Here is a 22254-nt window from a genome sequence, read left to right as displayed (position 1 = left end):
GAGTGTGAATGGTTGTCTGTCTCTCTGTGTTAGCCCTGCGACAGACTGGCAACCTGTCCAGGGTGTACCCTGCCTCTAGTCCTATGGTAACTGGGATAGGTTTCAGACCTCCTGCTTCCCTGAATTGGTTAAAAGGAAGGAAGGATGAGAATGGATGGATACACAAGTTGGGAAGGTCTCTTGGAGCCATTTCTAAGCAACTGCAGATTCCATAATTGTCAGTTCAAACAACTGTATGGATGTGTCACCATTGGAAGAAGAATCAGAATGTCAGATTGGTTAGGATGAAATTGGTTAGGATATTCCAGAACAACCCAGGAACCACCAAGGCTTAAGCCTGAAATGAACTGGAAAATCCTGGAACACCAGTGTCACTGTCCAAGGTAAAGTGAGTTCTGTCCCCTGGTCCAAAGTTAACACTTTTAAGGTCAAATTGAATTTAACAATTGCTCACATGGACAAGCCCAATGCCAATGAGGTATGTTTTGAGGAGTTAAGGTGAGGCTCTCAAACCTAACAACACGCTGTCAAGCATGGTGGTGGTAGCATCATGTTCTAGGGCTGATTTGCTGCCAGTGGTTCTGCACATAGCACAAGGTGGATGCAATAATGAAGGAGGAGGATTACCTCCAAATTCTTCAAGTTAACCTCAAATTGGAACTTGGACACAGTCGGGTGTTTCAGCAGGACAATAATCACAAACACACATCAAGTTTATCAATTTTCGCTTTGAAATTGATAGAGCAGGCTAACATTAACCTTAGGTCTTCTCAAAGTCCTGACCTCAGTCCTACTTAAAATTTGTGGACTATGACTAAAAGCCAGTACTGTGCAAGGAAACCAAGCAATTTAAATGAACTCCAGTCTTCTGGGAAGAATTATTAATAAAATACCCAGAATTATACCCAAAGCTTGTTGATGGCTATGAAAAGCATCTGGTTGAAGTACAACTTGCAAAGGAACATTTACCAGATATGAGTGTGTGTGTTTATATATTTGAGCCTGCATATATACCTTTGACCCTGTGTGGATTAGAGAAAATCCAAAATATATTTGAACGTTTGCACCCAGTTTTAGTTTTCTAAAGCCGTCAAAGATGTGCGTTGTACAATCATTCAACAGCCCCACAAATAATTAAAAGCCCAGAATGGCCGTGGGACTAATGCCCATGAAGAGTGTATGTAAACTTGTTACCACAGCTGTACCTACTTTCCTTCTCATACATATTTGCAAAACACTAGTCTGAGCTCTTTACTTCTGCAGATGTATAAACCTACAGAGATGCATAAATGTTTAATATTTGCACTTGTTGTTGTAGTGCAGGAGGGATAGTGTAGCAGGGTGTGTGGATTATGATCCCTTCAAACAATTCATATCTGCTTAAAACCTCATAATACAAGCTGTGTCATAGTGATGGTTTGTAGAGGCCTGAAGTAGTAAACGTGTATTTCCCAAAACAAAAACAGGACAAACAGACGTGAAGAGTGATAAAAAAAAATATTAATATGATTCAATAAAACTAAAATTATTGAATTCAATAATTCAATATACTTTCTGTCATTTTCTGGCTTATTCTGGAACACTTTGGAGGATCGCAGTGTCTATTTCAAACCTGCGCACACACACACACACACACACACACACACGAACAGCAGGTTATATTGCCAACTGTATATTTCACTTTCATTTCTTCACAGTGAGAAACCCACATTAGACTGTGGATGCGTCGGTTTGATCCAGGAACGCGCCTGGTGACGGGAGGCGTGACAGCCCCTGTCGGGTCATATGAGCGTCATCCGCAGCTGCGGGGCCAGAGAGCAGCGGCAGGGACACCGCAGCGCCATGTCACCGGCTATCAGCAGCGGCCCACCGGGGAAAACGGGAGGAATTTAACCGCTAGGATCCAGCACCGATTGGCACATCGACAGGTACGGTTACCGAATGCGAAAAGTACAATTTCAACCGCGAAAATACCAACTTTCTGTGGGTTTAATTGGATTAGGAAAGTCGCTAATGTGCAACTACCAGCGCGCCCATTATCGGACAGCAACAGTTTTAGGAGAAGCTTCCATTATCGGACAAGCTCAGACTTCTCTTTAAAAGGATTTGTCTCCAGATTTTGACGTCGACTAAATACGCGTAACAATAATTACATTTTCATACGTCATACGTCATGTGCGCTGATTCTGCAGTGATGAACACCTAATTTGAAAGCAAACTTAGAGTTTATGACTATGTTTCATCGAGGTGTTTCCTTTAACTGTTTTAATGCTGTTTTGTCAGCATGTGTTTTGCGTAAGTGGTGCAAATGACAACATTATTCAAAATAATAATAATCATAATCATCATCATCATCATCATCATCATCATCATCATCATCATGATGAAAAGAAACTATGAAAAACATAAGCGTTACTCGAGGTTTCCTGCGTGTCCGAAAATGGATCTAGTGCGTGTTTGCCAGCTGGAAACCCCCAAAATGCTGACTCTGGGCTGTCATTATAATCTAGTAACTTATAGTGCAAACGCTTCCTGTGCCTCTCACGGCGCAGTTTACAGCCTACACACAGCCAGCTTTCTGAGAGGGCTTAACTGGTATCACATGTGGCTGCAGCCGTTTCAGCTCTTCATGTTGTTTACGGATAAGAAATACTGTAAATTATTAGCTCTCCCTCAGCTGAGGTGTGTCACCTGAACGGCCTGTGCTGCCATGACTCATGGCTGATGATTACCCTGCTGACTGAGCATAATGGCTGCTGCTTTGATTTGAAGATGCAGGAGGTTGTTTTATTTTGAAGGCTCAGAAGTGCAACATTTGGAGGAAACGCACATTTTTATGGAGGAAAAATAAAGAGGCACACACACAGAGACACATACACAGAGGCATAGCAGCCCCCTCCAAATTGTATCCTGCTGAATGAAGCACATGACTCTTGAGTGAGTGACTGTGTGTGTGTGTGCGTGGGTGTGTGTGGGTTCTTTCCTGTTTCTTTTTTCTGCTGCATTGCTGCTTTTAGAACTGTCACAGGTTCTTTGAGCAGCTCTGTGCTTAAAGTTGTAATTGCAAAGACATTATTTACCCCACTTTGGTCCTTCAGCCCATTTTTCACCGCCGGCGCATGTGACTCTGCAACTCAAACTTTCCTATGGAGCGGTGGGTTTAGTCTGTTCTTCCCCTAAACTGTTGCAGACAGCACGTGATTTTTACATGTAGGACATATTATATAACAATGCTCAGAAACGTGTCTGAGCAATAACATAAAGTCACAGTCGTGGTTATTTAGAGCCGTTAGCAAGCACCGTCACCTGGAAGCAGCATCATCGACATGTGGAACAGCCGCAATCGTGGGCTGTTTTGGTTCCTTTACTTCACCCCCTGCGTGGAGAAGGCAGAAGTCATAATAGGCTTTGTAGTGAAGTGAAACTGAGCGTTAAAACCAGTCAAAACCACCCACTTTTTGCACTTTATGTGCCTCATGTGTGCTTTTTGAAATCTTAAATGTTTCTCTTTGCTCCTTCCTCCTCTGCTGTGGTTCTCTGTTGTGTTCATGCTGCCTTTTCTGTGTCTCTGCAGTGGTTGAACTACCATATTTGTTCTCTTGACAAAGCCAAAATATTAGGCAAAGTCAAAGGATCAAAATCGTGCAGAAAATCACGAATGATAATTAGTATACTTTTGGAATAATCAAACAAAATGGTAACATTGTAAAAAGGTTTTGAGGGCCGTTCCTTTCAATATATTCTGAGCAGAGTCTGTATTACACTGAAGGAGTGGTTCAGCCACTGAAACACACTGCATGCATGACATCAAAAGTATAACATAAGGATTGGTACCTGTGTGTGAGTAATACGGCGGTGCAGTCTCACCGTGGCTGTGATAGATGAGGTGATCGTGTTCGTGATTGCCCACGTTTGCCTCATAGATGATCCTGAAGACTGTTATCCTGAAGTGGCATGAAAAGTATGCCAGTGTGTGGGACAGGATTAAATTTGCACTTAAATCCTCATTAGGCTGTTTTTTTTTCTTTGCCGCTGAGCCTGAGTGGGTTAAACCCTTGGCCACTTCATGATCTGCGACTCCCTGTCTGTCTTACAGGTAGCTGATGTTGAAGTGATCGGTGTGCAGACGTAACGGTGAGGAAAACTCTCTTTCCTCTGTTGCTGACAATTTTCCGAGCTTGTGAATGACTCACCAGTCCTGTGATCGGTGTCCATGTGATGTTTAGCGGGGGTCATTTCATGCACAACATATTACACATGGTATAGTAGCAAGTGTATTTGTTGCGTAGAGTAATGAGGGGGCTGTGGCGATTTAATAGGATTAGCTAGTCTACTGACTTGAATCAGATGTTCACGTGGTCAGAGTTTGAAATCATGCAAATAATACTTGAAGGCCACAAATGAACTTGGAGAAGTTTTATCGATCCATTTTCTTCCACTTATCCAATTCAGGGTTGCGGTAGGAGTCTGTTCCAGCTGTGATACGTAGGCCCCGGGCAGGTTGTCAGTCTGTCACAGATCTAACCACTGTTCATGATCATATCCACACCTACAGCCAGTTTAGAGTCACCAGTTAGTCTAACGTGATTGTCTTTGGACTGTGGGAGGAAGCCACAGTACTCAGAGCCCACACAGAAAGGCCACAGATGATGGATTTGAACCCAGGACCTTCCTTTGTTGTGACCGTGCAACCCACAGCTAATCTGATCTCCAAGTATTTGTAAAGCAATGTGTGGAAAATGCTCATACAAAAAAAACAAACAAAGCAAATTTGACAAATTTTCCTTCTCCTTTGGTTCAGTTGCTGTTTCCAGATAGCTCATATATGCATCGATTTATCGACGATATTCTCTTATTTGCAGGATTGATAGTGTTTAATCCAACAGCACTGCACACTCCAGGGTTCAGGTTTCTCTTTAGTAATTTATGAGTAACCCAAGTTTTTTTTTTTTTTGTGTGTGTGTGTGAGACTCACCTTTTGTTCTTAAATAATTGAACTGCAAGTTTATTTTCTTGATTATTTAAAGAACTCTAGTCTTGATTAGAAAACTGTAAAAGTGTAGTGCCTGTTAGCATTTTTCACATATGACTTCTTTTACATCTAAATTTCACAAAACTCAAATCTACGAAGGGCAGCCAATCAGAACTAGAGGACACAGAAGATGAACTGAGAGGCTGCTTCAAGCCCCCATATCAGATAAATGAGGATTATTCTGAACATTGAAATCATGCAAAGCTACTTTAGTAGAATCCAAGAATAAAAAGATGAAATAATTTCAATAGTTCCTGTTTAAACATAAATTGTGCAGCCTAAAATGGCAATTAATGTCATTGGCAATTATTGTTTAGCACAAGGTCACTAACTGAAAGTTAGTGGATTGCGTGGATTGCGTGTTGTGGAGCAAACAACCACACCCTGCAGGTAGCCTCATCCTTCCTCATTCTCGTGCTTCCTCATAATTCTTACCTTTATTTACTTTTTAGCTGAATGGCTACGTGAGCACAATGTTTCTGAAGCACATTCAATAACATATTTTTGTACCTATGACCTTAAATTAAGGTATTTTACCTCCGCCTGCTGTTGGAGCTACATTGTGTACCCCACATTTGCACATATATACTGGTAGAGTACTAATACTCCAGTGCAGAGCCGAACTAATTAGCCTGTTTGTCTCATTTTTATATCATTGTGCAGTGCTGTAAAAAATCACCCTTCAATTTTCTCCTGGAAAACGGGGCAGCTTTTTACTGAATTCATGCAAACATACATGCGATTACAGTAGATGAGGCAAAAACAGAACATGTGCAATTCTAACCAGCTTGAAGGTGAATATTTGGTATGACCACCTTTATTCATCACGTTACCATGAACATTTGGAACTTAAGTAAAATAAAGAAATCTGTTTTATTTTCTTTTGTTTGAACATTTCCATATTTAAAACTATTCTTTGAGTTGACTGTGAGTTTTTTCCTCTCCAGGTCAAACTGCTTCCTTCATCGTTCAGCCGTCCCGTGCGGTCTCCCTGCTCAGAGTAGTCAGTCCAAAGCAGCAGGCTTCATGATGTCCAAATCCACTCTCTTAAAGGTGATCCTTCTGGGTGACGGTGGTGTGGGCAAATCGTCACTCATGAACCGTTACGTCACCAACAAGTTCGACTCGCACCTCTTCCACACCATAGGCGTGGAGTTCCTGAACAAAGAGCTGGAGGTGGACGGGCGCCGCGTCACCCTGCAGATCTGGGACACGGCGGGTCAGGAGCGCTTCCGCAGCCTCCGCACGCCTTTCTACCGCGGCTCCGACTGCTGCCTGCTCACCTTCAGCCTGGACGACGGACAGAGTTTCCAAAACCTGGCGAACTGGAAGAAGGAGTTTACTTACTATGCTGACATAAAGGACCCCGACAGCTTCCCCTTTGTGGTGCTGGGAAACAAACTGGACATTCCTGAGCGTCAGGTGTCTGGGGAGGACGCTCGAAAGTGGTGTCGCGAAAACGGCGGACACCCGTACTTTGAGACGAGCGCCAAGGATGCTACGAATGTAGCGTCGGCCTTTGAGGAGGCAGTGCGTCGCATTCAGGCGACAGACGACAGAGATGGTCACCTCATCAACACTGACACCAACACGGTGGACTTGCAGAGGAAGAGTCAGCCTCAACACAGCTGCTGCTGAGCTCAGCCCGCAGTGTGTGATTAGAAGTGAGCGAGCAGGATATCATGTGATACTCCTGCGGAGGGCACGCGAGGGGCATGTTTTCTGCAAAAAATGGGAACTGGCGGTGGCTCAGCAGGATATGCCTACAACACAGCCTGTGACGTCCTCGGCTAGAGTCTTGAAGCAAATCAGTAGTTTTGTGCAGTTATTCATGATTTTTACACTTTATGATCTCACTTACATTTAGTCCCTCACAGAAACAAATTGAATCATTAACATTTCTCATTTGGATGTGTCAATTTATAAATTGTGAGTAACTCAGATGGGTTTTCAATTTATTAAAAAAAAGAAAACAAGCTCAATTATGTCACCTCTAAACCACTAAACACACGATTTCTACCACAGTTGGTGTTTCAGACTCGCTGATGGTTTTCATGTCACTATGGAGCTGCGTCTGGAAGCCACAGAAAGTCCTTTACGATTGTTTTTGCACACCGAAGCAGATACTGGACTCAGAAGGAGGAAAACTTAAACTACAAAATGGCTTTTACAGCAGTTTAATACTAATTATCCTTAAACAGACCTTCAAGTCAGACAAAGATGCATACCTCTCAGAAAACAACCTAAATTTAAAGCTAGTAATGGTTTTGCCTTAGAAACACACGACACGCCTTCTATGTCATCAATATAAACACATAAATGGATGTAAACTAAATGATGTTATTTTCTATTTTGGCAGCATAATAATGCCAAACCAGTGATTTTCAAAATGTTGCTAGCTGGAGTTAATGTTTTGTGTTTATTAGTATTTATTCATCAGCTATTGTAATGCTTAAATTACTCTAATTATGGTTAAACGAGTTTGTTTTTTAAACTGATAATAAAACAGAACCCAGAACTGGAGAAACACCTGTTATCTGTATGGGTCACTTGTGTTGCAGTACCATTGTAGTCCACAAGGTGGTGCCCCTGTGTCAGAAAATGGCGAGATCGTTCCAGCGTCACACTATTGAGGTTCTTTTGGTATTGAAGAGGAGGAGGTCCTGTATGTTAGCATTAGACCTCAGATGTGTTAGAAATTAGGCTGAATGTTCGGAGAGCTCTTCTTGGACTCTAAATAATTTTCATTAAATAATAAAAAATGTTTGCTTCCATAACAACTGCAGCAATTTGGATTGAACACGAGTGAAAACACCTGTGTGGGCAGACTGAGCTTGTGTGGCGTCTTTCAATTTCCTTATAGTCTGGAACCGTAGGTGTTCAGTAGTTTCAAAGCTTAAATATTTAGAACCGTATGCTTGCCTGAATAAAAATGATCATATCTGGTAATTTCCTTTAGCATTCTGAGAAAGAAACATCTACTTTTCTCTTCCTGTGACACAGAAGGTGGCAGCAGCATACAATTATCTCAGCTGGAATTACCTGTGATTTCAGAAATGACTTGTTCTTTTTGTACTGCTTGCAAAAGCTGCCAAGCTCATGAATCATGTAGGATTTTTATAATCTGAAAACAACTTCAAAGATTCAACTAATCTAACTTTTAGTGATTTGTAATTTGATGTATGCATTTGCTAGCTAAACTAATAGACAAACAGGTGTTACTAATGCGATTTGGCACAGAGTCTTAATTAATGTAATTATTAACGCTTGTGTTTACCTACTATTTTAGATCAAAAAGGCTACTATGGAAATTATTGTTTTAATTAGAGCTAAAATGTTTAGTTAGATCGCTATTGAAGCTTCTTCATGCCACTTTAAAAATAAATACATAGATAAAATGTATTCATTTACCAGGCAGCCAAGTCCAAATTTAAGGTTACTGACTTGAAATTTTGAGATGATCTGATTATTTATCCATTGAAACAAGCTTCCATAGATAACTGCTTAGTCAGTGAACAGAAGATTAATTTCTATGCCAAGGCACGATCCGAGGAGGAAGTATTATGTGTTCAATGCCATTTGTTTGCCAACACAAAAAATACCAAGATGAACTTGGAAAGTTTAAATATCAGTAAAAATGATTAAAGCTAAAAAGAAATCCACATCACTCTTTAAAAATAACAAAATAGCATAACGACATTAAGAGAATATATGCTCATGTGTGCCCTTTTTGCTTCAACATTGCATTTTATTTAGAGAAATGTTTGATATTTAAGCTGAAGTCTTGCATTTTGTTCCCATTACTGTACAAAAATGCACTCCAAGCGCTATTCTGCTCTTTCTTGTTTTTGTTTTTTTTAAACACATTTTTGATTCAAATCACCAGTTGGAGCCTTGAGAGAAGTCTCTTATCTATACTTTCACTTTAATTTTTTAAATAAATGTCCATAAAAATCACAAGGAAGAGGCGGGAGGCAACAGTGTCACGATAATAAAAAATATCGGTTTTACTAGAGAAGGTTACAAAAATCATCACTATATAGGAGTCATAGAACTATTTCCAACTTAAAAAATAAAACCATAATGAAACACCTACAGGGACTACAATGCCATCAAAGTACAATGGAGTTTTCTTTAGAAAAGAGTGGGTGGAAGGGGAGGAAGGAAGGGGGCAAACACCGCCTACCATAGTTGTCATTACAATTGACTACACATCACCTGAAAAACTGCAAAGACACAGTCATGTCTCCTTCATGCAAATAACAAGGAAACAACAACACCCTGACACGCATCGTCTTATAGGAAATTGAAGTTTGCCTTTACATCGACCTGGCGGCAAAGCACGTATATTTATCAAACATAACACACATGGCAATATAGTCCTTTTTTATACAGAATAGACAGCTGCACACATGGACGATACTGACATGCTTCATCTCATCAAAGTTCAAAAAATTGTTTTCTTCAGTGTTTTTTGAGGGTGAACTAACCAGTAATGACTGATATAGAATATAGTTCATGATTATTAAACAATATCTGGTTATAAAATTAATGTCTGAAAATTCCTGACTTGTTTTATTCAGTGTAAACATCCAAAAACAGTCTCTGTGGCTCATTTGAGAGGCATGACGTTTTTAAAAAAGGAAATAAAATAGGAGAAATGAAGAAAAGAGTGACTCCCCCTCATGTCTCGAGTCACTCACTTGGTCGGCCGTCGAAAAAATAAGCACAGACATGTTCCATAAAATAATCAGTACTGAATCACAAGAAGAACTCAGCTGCCTAAAAGTGATAAAACATTAAAAATCAATTTCCATATTATTTTTTTTGTCACATTTTAAAATGTATACGTCACAAGCACCTCAATCCATCATATCATATCATATGACTGCACTTTATCCCTCTCACGACATATCATTTAAGATGTTACATTACAATTATTATATCAAATGCAGAACTAGTATCTGAGTGCTAAACACATATCTCAAAGGGTACATTTACATATATTTGTGGAAAAAAAATTGCATGGCAAATCACTGATCGTGTTCTCATTGGTTTGGGAACGGAGCTATTTCATCTTTTCAGGGTCATTTGGCTATTTACAGGTGAACTTTCTCAAAAGGAGGAAGTGAAAGAAGAAGTTTTTACTGTATAATTAACACAGGACTGCAGTCTGGAGAAGAGTTTAAATGGTGAAGTTTTAGGAAAAGAACACAACTGGTGGAAAATCAGACTTGGTTTAATACCTGAGGTGTGTGTCTGTTTTTAAGACCCGGACAGATTTATCTTTGATTTCTGCTGCGGCTGGTGGTGAGTGTAACAAAACCCCATTTTGGTCTTCAAAGGAGCAGTTTCATATTCAGAAGTATGCTAATATGTTTTCTTGCCAAGAGCTAGATGGGTAGATCCATACCACCTTTGTCAGTAAATAAACATCAAGCACTAAAATGCGTAAGAAAGTACTGAAATGATGTACTTCTTTACTTGCACTTGGTGTTTTGAATGCATAAATGCATTAATACTAACAAGTATGGCTACAGGAAGTGTGTAAGGCTGAACTTCTCACTTTTAACAATGGCCGCCATCTTGTAGCGGAAAAATAACAGAAAAAGAGGAACCAGCAAACATTAGCCAAGAACTGGAAAAAGAAGGCCCTTCAATTAATTATTAACCCAAAAGTGGTAACGGAGGACCCATCAAACAATTTTTAGCTATGAACTGGAAAAGGAGGGCCTTACAAACAATGTTCAGCCAGCAGGTGCTACCAATGCTAGTTAGCTAGCTAGCTAACATCAGCAGATATCTTTCTTCAGCTGTTGGCATTAGTGTTTTTGTGTTTGTTTTTGCATTTTATATTACTTCATCATCTTCATTGTAGAGTGAATTAGGTTAATATTTGGTCAGCGTCTCAACAAAAAAGGAATGTTCACAAAATGCATTAGCTAGCGCAACAATCGATCCAACGCTACAACTGTTGTTTCTGTAGATGCATGACTTGCTGAAACAAATCAAAATTCATACACTACACAATTATATACATTGTATACTACACTGAAGTGAAACATCTTAAATCAGACACAATACCAGTCTTTGTGTTTCCAGTCTTTATGCTAACCGCAGCGCTATGATGAAGCTTTTTACAAATCATACAGACAACTTTTAATCCTTTCCTCTAATCCTTGACCTGAAAGCAAATGAGCGTATTCCTCGAAGCTTTTCCTTGCTTCAAAGGTTGCTACCTCTCCGGTCTTAAATAAACTGTGAGTGCCTTGATGAGTAAATAAACTCTTATCATGCAAATGCATAATAATCCTTGAGATACCACATGATTTGACATAATTTTAGGTATTTCTATGAGAGAGGGGATTGGAGTGGTTCATGTTTTTTAAGGGATTTTCAATGTCCCTTTTTTTTCTTTATTTAATAGTGCAACAACGAGCATTAGCAAAAGAAGTTAAAGATGGAAAGAAAAGTAAAGGAGAAAAACCTATGAGCGCAAAAACATAAAGAAGAAAAAAGATCATAATAGTATCTGGCATACTTTTCAGAGAGTATTAAAAAAAACAACAACATTCGTACACATTCGCACAATATATTCATATTCATATATATGCATATAAAACACCAAAAAAACAGAGGAAGTTGATCGCTGCCTGGCTTCTTTATGGTCGAAGCAGGCAGTGAACAATGTTTATCTTTTTTAGGCTGTTAGGAGCTGTGTGTCGAGAGGCTGTGCTGGCTCAGGGCGCGAGGCCATCACAGCCGGGCCACGTTCACGAGCCGCCGCCCAAAAGCACGAGGGAAGAGACGCTTCTGAACTGTTGTACTGTACCTGAGCTCGACCCCGCGGGCGAGCTCTCCCATTCTGAAAGCATCCGCCTCCGTCTGGGCCTGCCACTTCTCCTGACTTTCTATTCTCTTCCCCTCGGGTGTGAGGATATGCCCACACCCCTTAATGAACACTGCGGAAGGGAAGAGGATGGAGAATCAGGAGGTTTTGGGACTATCAAACATGACCGAGGTGGTTTGTTTTAACGGAGGGAAAGGGTGGGCGTTAGTTGTTGCAAGGGGGTGGGGGGTTGTGGTGTGGAGAGAAGACGGACGATGGTGTTGGGCTCTCTTGTCCTTATGAGTAGGAGGACGAGTTCTGGCCCTCCTTGGAGCGTGCCTCAGCCTCCAGATCCTGGTCATCCTTGGTCTTGATGTCCTGGTAATCGTGCGTGGAGGCGGCACTCTTCAGATAGGCCCAGTTGGCCCCCAAAATCATCAGGTAGTGGATCTGAAGAGATACAAGATTTTTTCTTCATGTTCAAGCACAGGAACTAACTCCATACTACTACTACTTCTATTATTACATGCATTCAAAATGTGCTCAAAAACCTCTGCATGCATGTTTTTGGTATGTCCTATTACATCCTGTTTTACATCTGTGTGCCAAATCCCCAAGTGTCTGATCCCACACTACTGATTTTTGCCCACTGGAGTTTAGCGATGTCTAAATGTAGAAAACCTGAGAACAATGAAAATGTTCCAGAGCAACATTACTGTACAAGCCAGTTTTCCTCAGTGACTTTTTTCTAGCATGTCTTTCCACCTTTTGTAACACATCAAAGTACACAGAGCTTCCAGCTGACCCTGTGCCAACATCTGGAGTACTGCTTAATGCTTTTTTTTAGCATCTCCATCTCCCTGGACTCAAAACAAAAAAGCCCGCCTCCGCAGCAGAGTAAAACACTGACCCTTGGTGAGCACATGCACAGAGGCGGGCTGCAGAAACCCATAGAAGGACATATGTGAGAGGCGGAGAGGTTGCCGTGGAAACAGATAATCATGCCATAGCAACATGCATATTTTGAGCGGCACACTACCGCATCGGTAGGATCACGAGGAGCTTACCAGTGCGATGACGGTGGCTCCGGCGCCGGCTAACGCAACGATGTAGAGGTGGTAGGACAAGTAGAACTGCGGGGAGAAAGAGAAGCTAGGTTAGTGAAGGGAGGAAAGGAGAGCGAGGGAATAAGGAAAGAAAAAAACCAAAGAGGTCAACATTCTCTCACCTCACTGGTGTTACAAATCTCTCCCAGGGTGGCTCCACAAGCTTTTCCTGGCGTGGCATTATAGGGAATAACACCTGCAGGATCAGAGAGATGAAACGTCACAGGACTGAGACAAGAAGCTTTTTCCTCCCCACAGACTGTGTGATATGATTGAAGGCATTATGCATTAGGCGCAGATAAAGATTAAAGGAAACAGGGCTGCTGCTGGAAAAATGTGGGTCATTGTGAATCCCTTTTTCCTTTCTTTCTTTCTTTCTTTCTTTCTTTCTTTCTTTTTTTTTTTTACTTTAGAGGATTGCTGCTATAGGCAGCTATTTGTAAAATAAAACTGTGTGCATTTGCTTGTTTTTGCTTCTAAAACCTTTCCTCAATCACTCATCAGCTGGAGCTCCAAAACTGCTGACAATAACTTGACGACTGTGAGTAATTGGGGTTAATATTTCACACGATGCGCTAGTGCAGCACCGCAGCCAATGAAGCATATGTGATCCTCATCCTACTTTGTAAGCGAGCCAGCTGTCTTTCAAATGTGGGTCACGTACTGAACGTTGGGCCATCAGACTGATGACCACATACGCAATCACAGGGGAGTGTTGCTGTGCTGTAACACTGCTTTGAGGTGGATTTTCATAGAGATCCAGTCACGCTCTCAATAATCTAAATGTATTCGTTTGACCTCTTCGTGCATAGACAATGACATTTAAAGCAGATGGAGATGAATAGGTGGCGTTTATAAGGAGGGGAAAGCCTGAAAAAAATGTTCCAGAGTTTTCTGTCCTGCAGGTAACGCCTGTGTGGAAATGAGAGAGGCACCTGGAGGTTTTTCCTGTTTTGACTTTTATGGCTAAAGTCAGCCAGAATATTTCTTGATCAGGGGAATTTATCCCCTAACTTTAAAGACAGGTACCATGACACATTTTTATTTTTGAAGATGTTTTTTAAAGATGGTTTTAAAGTGAACTGATTAGCATAAAACCAGGTTTCATCATCTAAATCTTCGGTCTGGTCTACGCTGTGCAGCAATGCCACAATTCTATTACATTTTATACAGCACTTTTGTATACATTTTCATAACATTCTTCTACGATTTTCAAGCGCTGAATATCTTCTTGGATGTTTCCATACATACTATACTGTATATAGTAAACAGATACAATGTATATATGTATATTTTTCATTGTGAGGTAGGCCATTTGCCTCAGGAAGAACCACTGTTTATACATTGTCAATATGTGGTTTTACACTTGATCTAAAATGACCAATAGACCTTATTCACAGTGGCAAGCGTGGGGGTAACCAGTTTATCACTTTTTGTCAAAACCTGGTCAGAAAAAAGAATAAAATAAGCCTAATAGGTTTAGGAGGAGGTAGTTTAGCTTTGTTATTCCTAATTTACATATAGCACATTTGAATAAACAAGCTCTCCTTCAGGCTGCATGTAGCCCTGCATGTGAGCTAACATGAGTTTGGAGCAACAAGGCGTGGTTGTTGAGTTACAAATGACACATCATCTGTACATATTTTCTGCAAACTGTTTATAACCAAGTAATGGAGGCCCACCTGTCTGGCAGGTTCTGCCCCTGCACAAACTGTGATGAAAATGTGTCAGCTGTAATAACATAAGGTGGGCAGAACTATTAGCTAGAGGAAAAATATAAAGGGCAGATTGGCCTTGTTGGCTGGAGAAGGGGGTAAGAAACAATGCTAGGGAACTGCAAAGCCTTACAGCAATCACTATTAGAATAAAAACCAGGCTTTCAAAGATTTACTGGTGCTAAGTGATGAATTTATTTTGACATGCTGCATCATTTCAAAAACAACTATTAATTTAACAGATTTCTCATCGTCAGTATCTGAACGTTTATTATTGTTCCAGTGCTAATTTATGTAAGATATTTTAGCTTCTCAATACTAATGCTCATCCTTTATAGGGAAAAACTATGATATTAGTACAGAAAGATACAAAATATCTCATAAAAATTTAGAGAATTATGAGCTAGCCTATACCTAGCTAGACAACCTAGCTTAAATTGGCTAATGTCAGCCAATTTCACTTATAAAATCAACGTATGCCACACATGTACAGTTCATTGAGTCACTGAAAGAATGCATCAGACATTGCAAACTTAACTAATACAGTTCACGTCATTTCTAAGTTACTGACCGTACTGCCTGACATCCACACAGATGGAGTCAGGAGAGGTGATGTTAGCGTAGGGAGATTTCATGGTAGCACAGGTATTCCACATGTTAAAGAAGAGAAAAACTGGAATCGCCGTGAAGCCGAAGATGGCGAGGAAGGCCAGGAAGAGGATGTAGGTCAGGAACATGAACTGAGGGGAGGAGACAAGTGGAAATAAGAGAAAAATTGTGATTTTGTAAAAACTCTGAGGCTGAGATCGTTTATACGGACACAAATCAGAGGCAAACAAGGGTTTATGCTAATGTTAGCCGACATCTGCAGCAATTAGAGTAATCAGGGTAGAAAGGACAAACTGTGCCAGAGTTACCCTGAAGGCTGAAGTGGGATTTTGAGCATTTGTGTATGTGCAAGTATTTGTTTATATCTGTCTTCGTCATGCGCGTGTAAATGTGTAAATACGTGTGATTGGGTCTCTGAAATACTTTTAAGATGACCCTTATTCAGGCATGTAAAGCATCCTGAAGGACTGTTTTGTGTTTGTTGTTTTAAGCCACTAAACTACTTTAAGCAGGAACATTTTAAAATACACATCGAAGTCATTAAGTTTGGAGGCTTTAATTTGAAGTGTAACTGGGTCAGTGGGTGTGATGATTTGCAGCTGCTTATGTGTGTGTGTGTGTATTTGTGTGTTCACATACGAAGGCGGTGATGCAGCGTCCACAGACGGTGGTTTTGAAGTCACTCTGCAGCTCCTTCTTGATGGCGCTGGTGGTGTAAAAGCCCTCAGCCAACAGGACGATTGCGTAGACAAAGAAGAAGGAGCCAATGCCATAGATGATGTACTGAAAAATCTGAATCCTGAACAAAAACACAGGCAAAGCAAGGAATTAGCTTTAAACATCAAGTTTATATGAACCTGCACCAATTAAACCCTAAGCTAATGTTTTATGCTGGTTAACGTTACCTCATGTAAGCTAAAACCCTTTTTATTTTATGTTTCATTTAACTACTTTTAGCTTTTTTAAAGAAATAAAGATCAAGATTATATTGTTACTATTGTTGGGTAAATTTAGATGATATTGCCATTACCTTATGGTGGTTAATCTTAGCTAATGTTAGATGAAGTTTTTGTGGCTAAAGTTGGCTAACGTTAGACGTTTGTGTTAAGTAATTAAAATTTTACTTAAAAATTACACTTTGCTTCAAAGCAAGATTAATGGGTAAGGAAGCTTTGTCGAACGCGACTGGAAGGTTGAAGTCAGGATTTTCTGTCTATCTTTTTCTTGACTAAATCACTGTAATAACTTACGCTGAACACACCTGGTCAGGAGCAGGTTATGTTCCGAGTTTCAGTTTCAAACAGATTCAGATTGCACAGTTTCACTGATTCTTTTATCTACAACATGTTTTAAGTATAATATAAATTCTCTGCTGTAGGATATGTGCAACTTCAGAATGAAGCTCAAGTGTAATGTTACAGCAGCAGAACTGCAGCACAGCGTCACTGGATTTGAATGCAGTCGGTGATGCAAACAATATATATATTTTAATACTTAGTTCTAATCTCCTGCTAAGTCTGTTTTCCACTGCTGGAACTGAAGCTAGTACATTAGAAAACAGATCAGGGTATTTATCATCAAAAACACCTATTCAGGCAAATTAAAGACTTTTCCACATTTCTTTTGTTAGGCTACGGGACAGTAATGTTTAATGTTTAAATTTAAAGTTTCACAGCTCTAAAGTGCAGCCATCATGTAAGAAAGAAACAGCAGCGTTAAAATACATGAACTTAAGTTAAAATGTTTATTTTAATGCTGTGCACTAAATCCCAAGGTTACGATAGATAAAGATCGGAATATTAATTTTCTGTCTTTCTTTGTTTTTTATGTTCCTTATAGATTTTAATCACCATTTTATCATCATAATCTGAAAACATCTCTTAGTGGAGTAGACAGAACTCATAGGGATGACTTTGTTAGTAAGAAGAGTCAGATGACACATGAAACAACCCTCTTATGTGTACAAGTAGAGATAATGAAGCAGAAAGGATGGCTTAACAGACCAAGTTGATAACCATCGTTCTGAAATCTGTTATCGCTGTCTGGGGTTTTATGCGTTGTCAGCCAGCTAACACAAAGAAACCCTGGCTGTGTTGAGCTTCCTTTCTGAATTACGCCTCTCTGAACTTTATAATGATATGTAGACTATACTGAAGGCTAATGGAAGACAATTATATCCACTAACTTATGGTTAACGTTAGCTTCTGTTATGATTATGATTATTTTTTAACACGTTTAAACCAAAATACAGGGATTTGTTAGAGGTTTCTTTTGTGGGGCACATTGTCAAGAGTTGTTCATAATATTGGACATAATACAACCACTGGTTGCTAGGGAAAAGTTTGCATTCCCTGACTAGCTGGCGTTTGGTTATCGGAGGCTGTAATTGGGAGAAGTCCATCACAAAGAGTGTGCTGCACCAAAAACCCTCCTTGTCATTAGTTGCTACAGATCACTGCAATTGCATGTAGTTTGCATGAAAGACGGTGACTGTTACAGCCCTCTGCAACCCCTACTTAACGTACAGTGGCAGTGCAAGAGTCTCTGGGTGTTTCCAAGGCATAAATGTCTATTATCTACACCTGACAAGGTGTGAATAAAAACATGCCTGAGGTTGGCTTAGGGTAGATGCCACTTTTTGCCTTCATGCTATTTGGGCTGTTAATTTTAAAGGTGAATCAATATTTAAAAAACAAACAAAATACAGTCTCCTCTTTAAGTTGCAGCTTTTGAGCTGGGTCATAACAGGGACTTGTCTGCAAACAATTGCCAACTAGTAGTCGAGTGGTAGTGAAACTTCGAAGAAATGAGATGCCAATCAGAAAGGGAGACTGTTCACACTCCAAGTAAAAGTCGTGTCTCAGTGCTGAAGCCAACACATTACGAAAGGCCCAACTTTTACTTTGAAAAGAATGGTCTGTCTTTCTGCTTTGTGTCATAGGCTTTACAGTTTCATGATCACTCAGTGAATAGTTGGTAAGTGTTTGCAGACGGGTCATTTCCAACATAAACTATGGGTGGTCACAGCCAAAAGTAATCACAGGTTTTTTGGTTTTTGCACCTCTTTGTGACCAATTTCACTTTGTGGCTGTGAGCAACCTGTAGCAAATATTTATGTAATTAAGTTTTCTTTCTTCTTTCTTTGCTTAACCTTAACCTGGTTTACATGTCCAAAATAGTTTATGTCATGTGGTTCAGAGTCATATAACTGCAAAACCTGAAAACAGAACTATACGGTCCATCCATCGACTCATTTTCTTTAATGATTATCCAGATCAGCATTGTGGGCCTAACTTAAGTTAGATAAAGATTTCTGAATACCTGACATTACAGAGTGTATAAACACCCCAAGATCTTAGTTTTCATTTATATTTATGTCAGGGTCCATTTTGAAAATAATCACCAGAAAAATAGATTTCATTCCTGTGGGAGAAGATTAGGGCCAAAAAAGGGGGGTTGGGGCTGGATTTTATTTTCCAGATTTTAATCTCAGATCTCCTTTTTTGTGTTTTTTTCCCCTTTCCTAATCCTTTTCCATACATTTCTAACCTTAACCTTTTAAGTAATAATTTTCTGACTGTTTCTAACATGACCAGTTTACCAGTTTAAGGGTTCTAAGTTATGGCACACAATGTGCCGGGTTCTTCTCAGCAGATGCAATCACCGCAAGCATAGTATCAGTAAATTCTGGTCATACCAGTTTTTAAGTAAAAGAAGGGGAGTAAGTGAAATACAGTGACAGGACTTATCCATGTCTAATCTTTTCCATAAGTTACATGTGATAAAATCATAAGTAAGAGAACGTCTTAGTGATTAACTACTCTTGGATTAGAAACTCAGTGGACTTACACCACAGTGAGGGTGGCGTGGTCGCTAGATACCCTGGAGAAGTGATTCTCCAGCATGGTCAGAGTCCCAGTCAGCGCTACGTGGCCACATCCGCAGAACAGAGCCACGCCTATGAAGCAGAGGATGGTGGCCACCAGCGAGGCATAGGGCACCCCGCCCAGACACTTGATGCAGCACTCGAAGCAACCTATAGGGGGAGACAAAGAGAGCCTGATCCATAGGTGTTCTTTTGCATTTAGCTGCAAGAAAGCTTCAAAGACAGAAAGCTTTAAGGAAGGATACAAGAGCAAATAGGTTAGGTCAGATTTGAAAGCACACACATGGCAAAACTGCAATTCAAATGTATGATTTTAACGATAGCAACGAGAGCTGACTGTGGCAACGTGACATCTCACATAGAGACTTGTTCGCCTCTGCTGATGACACTTGGCGCAACACTCGATGGGCCTTTTTGTCCACCGCTCTTTGATTTTTACACAGGCAGAAACCTGCGTGGATGTTTGCACTGCTGGGGCTGAATCAAGCGTGCACGCTTCAAGAGCTTTATGCTCATCTTTCGGAGCAGAACACCTCTCCATGTCGGGCATGTCGAGCGGCTAATCATGGCATCATTCACAGTAAGAGTGTGTTCACTTTGAGCTCAGTCGGGTGTGCTGAATATTACATGTAAGCTGTGCTACTGTACATGCTCACATCTTAAAACTACTTTGTTTTTTTCTTTGTTATGACCAACTTGCAAGATTAACTCATGACCTAATCTACATGAGTTTAAAATAAATTCCTATGAGCTACATTATTTTTGTAGACCAGAACAGTTACAACAGATTTGCATTTCTTATGCTTTAAGTATTTGGGATTTCTATGCAACAAAAAATTGGACATTTTCTTAGGAGAGGCGGAAAACGACTGAGATTTGCCTGTGCCTGTGTACATATTTTCCAGTTTTCTGCAGCCGATTTTGCCTTTTTCAGAAGTCAAAAGAGAGTGATGAATAATTTAAAATTATCCCTTGTGCACGAGCAGTTTCTACACAGTGATGATGATGAATTAGTAAATTTGTTTTCCATTAACCGCAGCAGTGTATGAGGCTTCCTGCATGAGTTATGGGCTTGAGAGATACAGGTGCTGCAAACACCGTGCATCCTGCTGCCTCTCACAATCAAGAGGATAAAGACCGATGATGAAGAGGGCAAATAAAACACTGTGTTGAGCTCGAGAGTTCGAATCTTAATAACTCCTCGAATAAACCATGAAGTTACTCCGGGAAAAAAGACAAAATGAAATGTCTTGTGCGTGCCACTTTGCTGTTTCCATGACAACCCGCTCCAACCGGCAGCTCTGAAGCATCATAATTTTATCTTCAGAAGTTTGTTAAATTCAAACATTTCTGTATGTGAAACCTTGGAAACGTTTCTATCACATCACGCGTGTTTCAGATCCTGCACATGAAGGTCTGTAGAGATCGGATGATCTATAGCTGACAGCCTCTGCTACTAAAGTTGATAGTGAGCATTAGAGAATAACACTCTTCGTGCTAGTCACGGCTTTTTAATGCATCTGGCAGTTGATTCTATCGGAACATGAAATTCACTTCAACATCCACACAAGCCGGCGCTAAGACACTCTGACAGCTTCTATCAACGTCACGCTCAATCAATAGACTCTGACAGGTGATGACATGAGGTGATATCCTCCCACACAAAGCAATTAAACCGCACACTTGAATGCGTGCATACGCAGAAAGACACAAGGCTATCTCAAGGTTGGCCGGAAGAGAAGAAATTTTCACCAAAATGCAACAAGAGTGTAATTTTATAGTGAAAAAACCTTCTCTGCCACTACACTGTTGAGAGCATGGTAGGGTTGTAAGCCTGTGGACACTTGTTATTGATGAGCTTAAAGGAGCAGATTGGATTTCAGCCTCCCCGGGGGAAAGAATCATCAATAAAAATACCGCTGGGAGAAAATATACTCCACCATACTGAAGCTAAATGTGGCGATTATTAACTTTTAAATTTAGTTATCACACTATATGCTCCCATTTAATTAAGCCACTTATATAATAAGCTAATTAACTTAATTAACTTATAAATAACTTGACAAAGTAAAACCAACAATAGCACTTTGTTTCTTGAAATACACCAGGGATTAGCCTTGACTTCCATCACCTGAATACTTTAATTAATAAGATGTGTTTTATTCATCCATGCTAGTGGTGTAGCCAGATGGTAATGCTTATCTTTTGGATATTAATTTGTTCCAGACTTAAATTATTTAACAACAGAGTGGATGATGGTAACCAATGTGACATATTCTGATGACTACTGGTGATCCCTTATATGCTTTCTTCACACCAAATTTTACTTGATTAATGCTTTAGTTGATAACCAAATGCCTTCAAAGCTAACATTTTAGCTTTCCTCAGATTTCCTCAGGGTTTAGTTCTAAACCAAAACCAAAAGTTGACCTGCTTACACACTACACTGTGACTACTGTAAATGTTAAAATTTGAACCTGCAAGGCGTCAGTATGTTATCGTAGTTTGCTGTTGTTAGTATTGATTATTAGCAATGATTAGCATGCTAACACGCTAAACTGCTGGGGAAAAAGTATTCCTGCTGAACACGGGAATGTCACTATAGCACACTGATATGAGAATTTGTGTTTTGAGCTGATAAAACAAACTTTCACTACCAGAAACATGATTTGTTCTATGCACAAGTATAAAAATGTGCACTTCCTGTTACTGTTATAGTTTAAAACGAATTTTTCTTCTTGCGGAATTTAGAGTAAAATCTTAACTGTAGAAATTAATAAAGGAAAGGCTTGCAAGCGTCATTCTTAATGTTATCTGTTACATATCTCTGGTCTTTACCTTACAGTTTAAAGCGCTTTTAGGCAACTGTTATGTTATATAAATAAAATAAAATTGAACTGAATTACATGTCCTTACATATACGTAATGACAAAAAACGTTTAGCGTGACTTTTATTCCACCCCTTGAATAATTATAAAAGAGATTATATACATTTATATATTTTCACAATTTAGTAAACAGCATTACTTTACAAAGCTTACACACATTTTTTGAACTACTTCTGAAATAGATTTTAT

The 22254-nt window shown here is 39.8% G+C and overlaps 2 protein-coding genes across 4 annotated transcripts in view; one reads left to right on the top strand and one right to left on the bottom strand.

Annotated features, from left to right (window-relative positions):
• Positions 1-1700: 1700 nt before the first annotated feature.
• On the top strand, positions 1701-7559 carry LOC116323123 (ras-related protein Rab-9A-like). 2 transcript variants are annotated; one of them, XM_031743386.2, is made up of 3 exons: positions 1701-1928; positions 4097-4134; positions 5980-7559. In XM_031743386.2, exon 3 carries the CDS (start codon positions 6059-6061, stop codon positions 6668-6670), a length of 612 nt encoding a protein of 203 aa, XP_031599246.1. In that variant the 5' UTR covers positions 1701-1928; positions 4097-4134; positions 5980-6058; the 3' UTR covers positions 6671-7559. The 2 variants fall into 2 exon arrangements, with proteins under 2 accessions (XP_031599246.1, XP_031599245.1); XM_031743385.2 differs by lacking the exon at positions 4097-4134 and having other exon boundaries at positions 1702-1928.
• Positions 7560-9015: 1456 nt separating this feature from the next.
• LOC116323119 (neuronal membrane glycoprotein M6-b-like) overlaps positions 9016-22254 on the bottom strand; it is a 50422-nt gene continuing 37183 nt past the window's right edge. For both annotated transcript variants that reach the window (XM_039606953.1, XM_031743379.2), the window contains exons 2-7: positions 19141-19327; positions 15931-16090; positions 15254-15422; positions 13090-13163; positions 12929-12994; positions 9016-12311 (exon numbers count right to left, since the gene is read on the bottom strand). In XM_039606953.1, the coding sequence (XP_039462887.1) occupies positions 12159-12311; positions 12929-12994; positions 13090-13163; positions 15254-15422; positions 15931-16090; positions 19141-19327 (809 nt within the window). In that variant the 3' untranslated portion in view covers positions 9016-12158. The remainder of the gene's footprint in view (positions 12312-12928; positions 12995-13089; positions 13164-15253; positions 15423-15930; positions 16091-19140; positions 19328-22254) is intronic.

The sequence above is a fragment of the Oreochromis aureus genome, linkage group 23 (genome assembly GCF_013358895.1).
Source record: "Oreochromis aureus strain Israel breed Guangdong linkage group 23, ZZ_aureus, whole genome shotgun sequence".
Taxonomy (NCBI): Eukaryota; Metazoa; Chordata; class Actinopteri; order Cichliformes; family Cichlidae; genus Oreochromis; species Oreochromis aureus.
The sequence above is the reverse complement of the archived record's forward strand: the minus strand, read 5'-3'. Positions and strand labels throughout refer to the sequence as shown.